This window comes from Lycium barbarum, chromosome 4 (genome assembly GCF_019175385.1).
Source record: "Lycium barbarum isolate Lr01 chromosome 4, ASM1917538v2, whole genome shotgun sequence".
Classification (NCBI taxonomy): Eukaryota; Viridiplantae; Streptophyta; class Magnoliopsida; order Solanales; family Solanaceae; genus Lycium; species Lycium barbarum.
In genome coordinates, this window is record NC_083340.1 from 34,895,989 (window position 1) to 34,908,532 (window position 12,544).

The 12,544-nt window shown below is 39.2% G+C and overlaps 1 protein-coding gene across 1 annotated transcript; it reads right to left on the reverse strand.

Moving 5' to 3' along the window:
- Window positions 1–967: 967 nt before the first annotated feature.
- LOC132637404 (uncharacterized) lies at window positions 968–11,023 on the reverse strand. The gene is made up of 3 exons (XM_060354493.1): window positions 9,486–11,023; window positions 3,262–3,319; window positions 968–1,237 (listed from the first exon to the last, which is right to left on the reverse strand). Exons 1-3 carry the CDS (start codon window positions 11,021–11,023, stop codon window positions 968–970), a joined length of 1,866 nt encoding a protein of 621 aa, XP_060210476.1.
- Window positions 11,024–12,544: the final 1,521 nt, after the last annotated feature.

The following is a 12,544-nucleotide window of genomic DNA, read 5'->3' on the forward strand; positions in this document are numbered from 1 at the left end:
TTTTCTTCCTCAAATAATATAGCATCACATCAATATGCTGTGTTAAGGGGAAAAAAATAGTGATTCAGCGAAAAACAAAAAAAAAAAGAAGCAAGAAGCAATAACTAATAGAAAAATAAGAAAAGAAAAAGTAAAAGACAATCACAAACCTCATCATTAAGCGCATAGACATCATGGTATAACTCCAAAAAAAACATCTTATATTTTGGCTTAAAATTACCCAACTGATAAACTTCACTGAGTTGGTTCAACTTTGCAGGATACATTACCTCGTCTTCAGCCCTGATTAAAGAAAAGGGAACAAAAATTACAAAAATACAGGCAGAAGTTTGGTTCACAGAAAGGGAAATTTATGAACAAGTTTTGAACAATATGCCGGAAGAGGCAAACCTTATGCTTGAAAAAGGGAAAAGTATGCCGGAAGGGGCAAAAATACAGAGATTGTACTTAAAATACTGAAAAAGAAAAAAACATAAACCCAAAATAAGGAAGAAAAATGCAAGAAAGCACACACATAACTAACAACTTACCCAGTAGGTCGAAAGTTACTTGGTGGAAGATTTCGAGGATTGATAAATTTTTTCCAAAAGTTCACAGCAACTTTTCTTTTGATGTAATGGAATGGGCACATCCTTTTGTACTCTTCATTCCAGTAACTTTCGTCCTTCCGTGACCCAAAAGGAAGATCACTACGTGCAGAATATAGCATCCATCCGGGCGCCGGGGTATCACCCACTGCTTTCCTTTTCCTCTGGCGCCTTGTCTTCAAGAAAGATAGCACTTCCGCCACTTCAACAATAGGTTCTTCTTCAGCAAGAGGATGGGTTTGAATAACAGTACTCTCTTTGACAGTGGAAGAAGCGACATTTGCAATATCTTCAAAGGACACATATTGAAAATTATCCTCCATTCCTTGAGAGTTATCACTCTTTCCATCAACAACATCAGACTCCCTTGGAGTCGTTACTTAAACCGCGTCTGCATTGGCAGGTTTGGTCCTCAATGGCTCAACCATTTTAATAGGCTCGGGCATAACACCAATATGAGGAACAACAGCGCGTTCATCACCCTCTTTAGAAACTTGAGCTTCAGGTGTTTCACATCTTATAGGCTCAAGATTTTCAACTGCTGTTTGCTCAAGATTTTGAGGCATATCTCCGTTTGGTGGAGATACGTTGGATTCTTCATGATTGGCGTCACGAAGCTGTTCACCGCCCAATTGTTCCTCCACAACAACCTACATAAAGTAACAAATTAAGAAACACAACATCCATCATCGAAGCAAAAATATTAAAATAAAAAATTAACAAATTTTGCAAGTGGTAAAAGATTGAAAATTATGTCAAAATAGGCAGAAGTTAAGTTCACAAAAAGGAAAATTTATCAACAAGTTTTGAAAAATATGCTGGAAGGGGCAAACCTTATGCTTGAAAAAGGGAAAATTATGCCGGAAGGGGCAAGATTTAAGTTTCAAAAAGTAAAGTTATGCCGGAGTGGATAGAAAATAACTTTCTAAAAGAGATGAGTATGCCGGAGGAGGCAGAACATAAGTTTGCAAAATAAAATGTGAAAGTATGCCGGAAGGGGCAAGAGCTAAGTTTCAAAAAGTAAAATTATGCCGGTGTATGTTATATCCCATTTTAACCGGGTTGAAACGAGTACAACATATTGGAGATTCCTAAATTTCTTTGTTTTAAGGAGTCGCCACCTAATTGATTTTAAGGTGAATTAGGACACCTAATTATTAACTAAAGTAAAGCTAACTAAACCTCCGTTAATAGTCTACTTAACCAGTGTGATTCTAGGTAAGGGTTCTATATTATCCTAAAGGGAAGGGGTTAGGCATCCTTTAGAATCCGTTAACTACGGCTATCTGGCCAAACTTAGGTTAATTAATTAATGCTAAATAAGACGTTTTGAAATTTTAAGAAAAAAAGGCTAAGAAGGGTTGTTAAGGTTTTAAGGAAAATACAAGAATGTTGCTCAAGATAGGATTTAAATATAACAATTTGCAAAAAAAAAAGATTTTAAACGCCATTTAAAATAAAACTTATAAAGTTGCTAAGGCTTTAAATAAAAAAAGCTATTTAGAATGAGATTTGTAAAAATGTAATAATTTCAAATGCCATTTAAAATAAACTTATAAATAATAATGCTCTTTGAAATAAGGTTTACATATAATATATAAGTAGAAGAAAATGCGAGTTTGTGCAATGTTTTAATAAATATTTGAAGCAACTCTAACGATGATGTATTAATTGGCTTTGCATTTTAGAAGTACAAAACAAGGTTATGTTTCATTAACTACATTTGACTGAAATATGCACAATTTGGGATAAACCTTAAAAGATGTCTACAAAATATTCTTTAGTGGCGTTTTAAAATTCCCAAGATAATAAAATATGATTCCTTTGACTCAAAAAATATGAATTTCATGCTATCGAAAATCAATTATCCTAAAAAGTAAATATTATAAATACTACAAATAACTTTAATATAAAAGACGAAAATGCAACTTACGGAACTAATTATTAGTTTTCCTTAGATTGACTACCCATTACTAAAACTGAATCTACTAATTCATTAGGATTTATCTAAGTTAATAAGATGAGGTTAGTTGTACAAGATAAGAATACACAACAATAAAAATAAGGGAGAGGGAGAAGGAAGAGATAAAATGGATCTGGCCCATTTAAGGCCCAACTACTGGAATTATGTCCAAGATTGGGCTTAGGCCCAGTTTGGGTTACTGCGACCCATGGCGGCTGCTGGGCTTGGGCCCAGGATTCAGCTTCCTATTTTTGACTGCGGATAGGGGCTGATTTGAAGATGACTCAAGAGGAATGTTTCGTTGGGCTTTAGCCCAACACTGAATGCCGAAGAAGACGAGTCCATTAGACTCGTATGCGATGGTCATGCATAAAACAAAAGAAAAGGATTAGAATTTAATCAAATGAATAAGATCAAAGCACGTAAATTATACACTCAAAGCGGATTAGACGTATGCCGTATATAACTCATGTATATTCCATACTTACATACATATAGCCAATCACGCACGCTTGCAATATCGGAATCATAACTAGGAGATCGAGCAAAACAGCCAAACCGAACATGCTCTACAGATTTGATTTTTTGCGCTTCACTAAATATAGCAATTCGACATCAGTCGATCAATGACACCCCCCTTAAGACATTCATAGAATTCCCTAAGATATGCTTCCCATTATAAGACATAATGTTTTAATAATTGGTTTAGACCAGTAGACCAACAGAGAGGACCAGTAATCTGCAATTGAAAGAAACACTGCTTAGTAATCTGCAATTACAATACTAGTATTGCAAATTAAGCCAGCAATGTGCACTTTCGCCCTTCTTTTACGAACATACCAAAAGACAAAGCTTAGGCTTGGAAACAGGTTTCACAGAGCAAATAGACAGAGACTAGACTCCTTCAACATCATTCATTTAAATAAGCAGGCATTTGGCTAAGTCTATTGGAAAATTAGTTCATGTATGCAATAGCACTGCTTAGCATTTACAAAGGGAATTAAAGAAGATCCATCCATTGCAACAATTAAGAAGCCATGATCATAATGAGGTGAGCATGCTCTCAACAGGTCCTTTCGGGCAGTTCATGTTAATATCTTATTCTTAAAGTTGTATGAGACACAAACATCATGAAGGGGAGGGACACTGTGATCTAAATTTGTTCATGGATGAACACAATTTTAGCGAGAAAAGGAAAAAAATATCACTGATAAAGTTGGACCCTGAAAATAACATTCAAACACAACCTTGCAGTTAACTGGTAGGCTATTCAAATCCTTACACTATCATAAACTCTATTAACTAACATGATAAAACTTAAATAACTATGATGGACCATCACTAGTAAGAACATATATGAGCAAGTGGCATAAGGTTTTCAATTAATCCATAAGTGACACAGCAAAATGCCAGTTAGGCACCTAATCAATTAGAGATAACTAAAAGATAATACATTCTTTCATATGTGCTAGGCAGATCCCTCCATAGGCTCAGGTATGCACCGAACATCAAATCCTAATCAAATTTGAGCTAAACATGATAACTACTGCCACATCCATACCAAAACTAAGCTCTTAAAACTAGTCCCAGACTAAATTAAGCACATAAGAAACTATATAATCACAGAAAATTAAATATTACTAAAATTAAACTAAAAGGAGAAAGATTTACTTTTGTTCAAATAATACATTGTCTGAAAGTCCTAAAGGCCATGGTCTCTTCTGTTATACCTCAACAGATTCATCAAAAAAAAGTATACATTACATACCACTGGTGAAGCGGTTTTCCTTTTTTCTTTTATAAAATGTTAACAACATACCACATACAAACATATTTTCCACAAGCTAGGTGTAATCCTTAAGAAAGTAAAGAGAGAGTATTAATGCATATTCCTATACGGAAAGTGACTCAACCCACGCAGAACATATTTTGCGTCTATGGTGACATTTTACAGGCAGGCTTCTACTATTACAAAAACAGAATCACAAACGCAGAATCATGAACACACAACCAAGAACTAAGCGGAACTAAAAGGAATAGCACCGACCTTTTTCGGGTGCAGCGAAATGAGGCAGGAACTCGTCCTTAGGGGTTTTATGGAGATTTGAGGGGTTTCAAGAACTCGTCCTTAGGGGTTTTCCGATTCCAGAACCTTAATTTTCAAAGGGGCTCTGTGATTCGAAAAAAAAAGGCTACAAAATAGGGGGTTTTGGTCACTGGAAAACCTGGTTTTTTGCAAGGGATTTTTTCCGTCTCAAGAAACTGTTTTCAAGGGGGTTCTCACTAATCCAAAAATCCTCCTCCTATGGATGATGGAACGAATATTTATAGGCTGATTTAGGGTTTGAGTTTGAGAGGAGCGGGGACAAAGGGAAGTGGAGGACAGGCGAAGGTGGAGATGACAGTGAGAGTGGAAGGGACAGAGGAGCGTGGGGGGCAAGACGGAGTGTGGTGGCAGTGGGAGAGAGAGGGGGGGAGATGAAGAAGATGAGAGGAAGGGAAAGAGAGGCGGAAAAGAGAAGAGGAGAAAATGAAGTTTAGGGTTTCCCTTATCTTGAAACGGAATGGGCCGGACCCGGTCCCTTGTGGACTGGGTCAATTTCTTTTGGACCGGGTATTAAAAGAATGGGCTAGTGAATTAAAGCATGGACTGGTCCTAAAAATTGGGGTAAAAAATATGGGCTGGTCCAAAAATATTTATGAGTTGATTGGACTTTGATTTGGGGTCCGATAAATCAAAAATACGGACTGAATGCAAGGAACAGTTTGGCTTCTAATTTTAAATAAAAGACCAATTTAAATTACTTAATATAAAATGTGCAATTATTAATACTCGGGTAATAAATTATATGCCGTCATAATAGCAGTGCAATAATATTTGAAATTCAACAGTAAGTAAATGTTGTTATTTAATTATGCGAAGATAAATGCGATGCGTGTGCGTAAGACGGTAAAAAATGCTGAAATGATAATTATGATAATACTAGTAATAATAAAAAATAGTAACAAATAATAATAATAATGATAATAATAATAGTAATAATAATAATGGTAGTAATGACGGTACTAAAAGATAATGACAGGATAATGAAATGCCGGTATTAATAAAAGCTAATAATTATAGTAAAAAATGCAAATAATTATTTTTTTAAAGTTGCCAAAATATTAGAAGCGAAAAATAGGTATTTTGGAGGAAAGGTGGGACAAAATTGGGTGTCAACAACTTGTCCCTCTTTGCCCGGTAATGATGAAAGAGTTGTCGGGCAAAGACGTTGACTTAGTAGCCTATTTTGTCCCGGCTAAAGGATTATGGAGGACTAAGGGTAAAGAAAATTACGGCCGAACTCTGGTCTCTGAATCGCCTACATATCTCGGGCTGTACGAGAATCAGGTCGTGTGTAGTTCTGGGATGACTACGACATCTATGACTGGCAACTCACGATTTGATGCGAATCTTAGCAAAATATTGTCCCAGTGTCGAGTTATGATGACACTGGTATTGTGATAGAACTCTGAAAATTGAGTGTGCTGGAACACGAACGGGATATTTTGGAATTGGAGCCGAGTGTTCGAGGTAGATCTTTGACCCTTGTCGGAAAGTCTGCCTATCCTTCCCGACGTATTGCCCCAGTTCGCTGCCGAAGAAATAGTTCCGCGTTGCGCTAAAGCTCCTGCGAAACTTTAAACTAGATAAAAATAGTCAGTAAAAATAAATATTGGAATAAAGCGATACAAGTGCGGTGCGATGCGGCTGCGAGCGCACGCAGGAGCATTTGAAAATAATAATAAAACAAGGCAGGTGCGGTGCGGTGCGATGTCTTATGCAGAAATTTTTCAAAGGGCGGTGCGCAGCCTTATGCGGAAACTACAAAGGGCGGTGCGCAGCCCATGCGACATAAAAGGCGGTGCACAGCCTTATGCAAAAAATTTAAAGGGCGGTGCATGGCCCAGGCAGTATATGAAAGCGATGCAAAGGGCGGTGCGCAGCCTTATGCGGAAATTTAAAAGGGCGGTGCATGGCCCCGGTAATATATGAAAGGCGATGCTTAGCCTTATCCAGAAATTTAAATGGGCGGTGCGCAGCCCAGGCAATATATGAAAGCGATGCAAAGGGCGGTGCGCAGCCTATGCATCATATGAAAGGCGGTGCACAACCTTATGCAGAAATTTTAAAAGGGCGGTGCATGGCCCAGGCAATATATGAAAGCGATGCAAAGGGCGGTGCGCAGCCCATGCATCATATGAAAGGCGGTGCAAAGCCTTATGCAGAAATTTTAAAAGGGCGGTGCATGGCCCAGGCAATATCTGAAAGCGATGCAAAGGGCGGTGCGCAACCCATGCATCATATGAAAGGCGGTGCACAGCCTTATGCAGAAATTTTAAAAGGGCGGTGCATGGCCCAGGCAATATATGAAAGCGATGCAAAGGGCGGTGCGCATCCCATGCATCATATGAAAGGCGGTGCACAGCCTTATGCGAAAATTTAAAAGGGCGGTGCATGGCCCAGGCAATATATGAAAGCGATGCAAAGGGCGGTGCGCAGCCCATGCATCATATAAAAGGCGATGCACAACCTTATACAGAAATTTAAAAGGGCGGTGCATGGCCCAGGCAATATATGAAAGCGATGCAAAGGGCGGTGCGCAGCCCATGCATCATATAAAAGGCCGTGCACAGCCTTATGCGAAAATTTAAAAGGGGCAGTGCATGGCCCAGGCAATATATGAAAGCGATGCAAAGGGCGGTGCGCAGCCCATGCATCATATGAAAGGCGGTGCACAGCCTTATGCAGAAATTTTAAAAGGGCGGTGCATGGCCCAGGCAATATATGAAAGCGATGCAAAGGGCGGTGCGCAGCCCATGCATCATATGAAAGGCGGTGCACAGCCTTATGCGAAAATTTAAAAGGGCGGTGCATGGCCCAGGCAATATATGAAAGCGATGCAAAGGGCGGTGCGCAGCCCATGCATCATATAAAAGGCGGTGCACAGCCTTATGCAGAAATTTAAAAGGGCGGTGCATGGCCTAGGCAATATATGAAAGCGATGCAAAGGGCGGTGCGCAGCCCATGCATCATATAAAAGGCGGTGCACAGCCTTATGCGAAAATTTAAAAGGGGCGGTGCATGGCCCAGGCAATATATGAAAGCGATGCAAAGGGCGGTGCGCAGCCCATGCATCATATGAAAGGCGGTGCACAGCCTTATGCGAAAATTTAAAAAGGGCGGTGCATGGGCCAGGCAATATATGAAAGCGATGCAAAGGGCGGTGCGCAGCCCATGCATCATATGAAAGGCGGTGCACAGCCCGAAATGTCCTATTTTTGGGTGGAAGAACCCGTGTATCCTGTTTTAGGGTGGACGAACCCAAGTATCCTATTTTAGGGTGGAAGAACCCAATATATCCTATTTTAGGGTGGACTAACCCAAGCATCCTATTTTAGGGTGGAAGAACCCAATATCCTATTTTAGGGTGGAAGAACCCAACATGTCCTATTTTAGGGTGGACGAACCCGATGTATCCTATTTTAGGGTGGAAGAACCCAATATCCTATTTTAGGGTGGAAGAACCCAATATATCCTATTTTAGGGTGGACTAACCCAAGCATCCTATTTTAGGGTGGAAGAACCCAATATCCTATTTTAGGGTGGAAGAACCCAACATGTCCTATTTTAGGGTGGACGAACCCGATGTATCCTATTTTAGGGTGGAAGAACCCAATATCCTATTTTAGGGTGGAAGAACCCAATATATCCTATTTTAGGGTGGACTAACCCAAGCATCCTATTTTAGGGTGGAAGAACCCAACATGTCCTATTTTAGGGTGGACGAACCCGATGTATCCTATTTTAGGGTGGAAGAACCCAATATGTCATATTTTAGGGTGGACGAACCCAAGCATCCTATTTTAGGGTGGAAGAACCCAATATCCTATTTTAGGGTGGAAGAACCCAAGTATCCTATTTTAGGGTGGAAGAACCCAATATGTCCTATTTTAGGGTGGACGAACCCAAATGCTGTGCATTTGCAATCAATAATGTTGTGCCTTTGCGGGGCATTTGAAAGTAATAATGCAATGCAGGTGCGGTGCTTTTGCAGTGCGGAACGTTTGAAAGCAGTAGTGCACATGCAGTGCGGGGAATTTAAAGCAATAGTGCATATGCAGTGCGTGGTATTTAAAATAGTAGTGCATGCAGTGCGGGGAATTTAAAGCAATAGTGCATATGCAGTGCGTGGTATTTAAAATAGTAGTGCATGCGCAGAGCATTTGAAAGCAATAATATTTGTGCGTGTTATAGGAAGATTCAAACCGCTCGATGCGCAGTCCCTGCAAAGCTGTAAGCATACTTCGGCTTCCGCAACTGGAAGCCTAGGTGATATTTCACCTTGCTAAAATGTTTCCATGAATAAAATTCCTGCGCTCAAAGAAAATTATGAGTTTCGAAATTCGTGTTGATTTTGAATCATCCTTTGCTTCATGACTTTCGTGATGTTTTCTTGATGCTAAGATTCGTATGCCGTGCATTATCGTTGAGGAGTAGCTAAAAATCGGTTCTGCGTTACTCAAAGAAAATTTGTTAGTATAAAAGGAAGTGCTTGCCTTGCGTTAAACATTGAGCTTTGGCTTTGAATCTGCGCTTCTTGTTGCTATGCTATTGCGGAAATCTGATTATGTGAATATGGCTTGGGATAAGCCGTCTGCAAAATTTCTCCAGTTCGGCTATGGGGGAATTGGAATTTTTATTTATTGAGACCGGACCCAACATGGGCGCCTACGTATCCTGCTACTAACAGGAATCAGGTCGACCGTAGTTCATTAAAGTCTAGAAAAGATTACAAGATAGCGGCTATTCCTAAAGATGGGCATGTGGAGAATGATATTCTCGAGTGGCGAGATGATGTCCCTGTCAGTCTGCGCGCTTTCTTTTCAAATGCCTTGGTGCCAGTTTCGATGAATCACCCTTAACAACAGTTGTCTTTGTGTTTGCAATATTACCGGTTGAAGGCTCTAGCTGTAGCTTTATCTTGCCACTTCCAATCATGCTTTGAATCTTAAATCTTAGTGCTGGACATTCTTCAATGTCATGTCCTTGAATGTTTGAGTGATAAGCACAACTCTTAGATAAATCAAAGTTTGGCGGTGGATGCTTACGTATAAATCCCTTCTTTGGTTGTAGAATACCCTTAGCACTCAACCTCTTAAATATATTTGCCAATGGTTCATTTAGAGTAGTGAAGAAAAATGATTTCCTCTTCTTTTTATGTTGAGAGCTTGATTGTGCTTGGTGAACCCGTCGTTGGTAGCCTTGCTGGGAGTTTTGCTGACGAGGACATTGCATAGTGGCATAAGATTGAACAATTTGGTGATTTTTATGGCATTGCGCTTGATGCATAGTCGTGGAAGCAAATTGGTTTTGCTTCATTTCACTTTGCAAATTTCCTAGTATCTCCGCTTGGAAGGTTTGGTGAACGGCTTGTGTTGCTGAGCTATCTGTAATTCTCCCTTCTTGAATGGCATTTTCCAGTTCTCTACCAATCCTAATCAAATCAGAGAAGTTGTGTGCACAAGCTCCGAGCAACTTATCATAATATAAGTCTTCCTGAATTTGGATGAAGGTTGAGATCAATTCCCTCTCGGATAATGGAGGATGTATTTTTGAAGCTTCTAACCTCCATCGTATGGCATATTCTTGGAAAGACACATGTGGCGTTTTCTTTATTCTAAGCAAAACGGCTATGTGCGGATCGCCTCCATTGTTAAACTCGAATTGCTTTATAAATCCGCGGGCCATATCTTCCCACGTAAGCCATTTGCTAAAATCTTGTTTAGTGTACCAATAGAGTGCTGATCCTGATAAACTTTGAATGAACAATCTCATTCGTACGGCTTCAATATGTCCAATACCAATTAATCTGCTGCAATAGTCTTTTAAATGAGCGACGGGATCTCCCTTCCCATTGAAAGTGTTAAACTTAGGTATTTTGTACCCTGACGGAAGCTCAACGTTTGGATGCACACATAAATCTTCATACTTCAAAATCTGGAAATTCCTTGAACATAACTCTTCATTAACGACTTTCCTCAAATTGTGGAATTCTTTTCCCAAATCTTCATGGTAAAGCGACTTGATTTCCTTTCTAGACCTCCTATATGGGGATATTGCCAGTTCGTTTTCCTTACTTTTTCCGAATTGAGTGGTGGCTATGGAAAATTGAGGATTAGGAATTATCACTACTTGATCGGGAGTGTAGGTTGAAGGCATTTGTGGAATGGTATAGGTAGGATCTAAGTGAGGCGAAATGGCTAAGGAAATGTTGCAAATTGAGCTGGAAGTTGAGGTTGTGTTAGGAAGAAGGCTTAAGGTATTTCCCAGATTGACTACAATATTTTTTCGAACCACCTTTCCCTTGCTATCATTTTGTTCTTGCACCAAACCCATACCGGTGTTGAAAGCTTCAAATCTCTCTGCCATTATAGTCTCGTCCTTAATACAGATTCGCAGCCAAAACAATGTTCAATGCCAGACAACCAATTTCGGCATACATTTTTTTTTTAAATTTGTCCCAGTTTTAGGACGTTTTGAAAAGATGTCTTGGGTTGCATTCCAAAATTGTCCCAGTTTCATGCTCCTTCGTTTGGGGAATATTAAAATTTGTAGTAAATAAGACCGGGCCTTATATAGGTTGCCTACGTATCCTGTATCCGACAGGAAATCAGGTCAAACGTAGTTCGGGTGGTGTGAAAAAAGTTTTTTTTTTTAATAATGCAAGAGATTAGCTTAGAGAAGATCATGATTGATCGGGCGCAAGACAGTTGAATTTAATATACCCAAGAGTTACGAAGCACTGGCGGGTTGCAAAATGTCAAGGACAGGAGACCTATGAGATTGTCCTTCGACTTGTATGCCAAAAATCGAAATTAATGGGTGCGCGAAGATAAATTTCAGCGACCCAGAATGACGCGATTGACTGAGCGAAGACTCCGCAGAAGCAAGGTACTTGAACAGTAATTCTTGAACAACTTGATGGCAAAAATCGAACAAATATCGAGAAGTGCCATTTGATAGATTGGACCAATAAATTTGGACATCTACCAATTTAAGAAACGATAAATGCTGAAAATGGTAGAATTTGAAAGTAAAAGTTCCATGACGTAAACTGAGTGCAAAATGGATTCTACGAGGCATGGAGCTAACGGGTCAAATGTTTCGTCGTTTGAGACAAAAGATCATACCCGTAAAAGGACACAAAAGGCTCTAGAATTTGTAGTTTGATGCGAGACAAATTGTTCGACACTAATAGATTTGAGTAACTAAGCAAATAACGATAAGAGAATGCCTATTAAAACAAAGTTGGAATGATAAGAGTTAACTTTAAGGATTTTCAAGGCTAGTTCATGTATGCGAAAATTAGGAAATTTTCTCCGACGATTAGAAATTTGTCGGGAGTCATGCTAAGAATGCGAACGATCTCAAAGGTGCTCTAGAGTGGCTAAAGTGCGCTAACCGCGGAATAAATAGTTTTTTTTTTTTTTTTGAAGTGAAGATGATGCAAAATAATTAATGAACAATATGCAATTGTGCGGCAAAGCAAATATGAATTTTACTTTTCTTCTGAAACAAAGATGATGTTAGTAAATATCAAGTAATAACTTTTCACAAATAAATTCAAATAAGAGCCTTCAAATAAATTTAAGTAATGAGCTTGGCATCAGGTGATAATCGCAAATAAATTCAAAAGCGAGCATATTGCAAATAAATTCAAGTAAACCACTTAGCAAGTAAGCACGCAACTTAAAAGCTTATAACACAAGTATATAAGATAACAGTCACGCATGTTAATACGCAGGGGACCTCCTTATGCCCGAGGTAGGCCTAACGTGTATTTGAAAGATGAAGGTGCCATTATATGTCATCCCATTTGCTCTTTAATTAATTAAACGGGTCTATTCCCAAAATGAAGTACATAAATATTTTTAAGCTTTATTACATGCC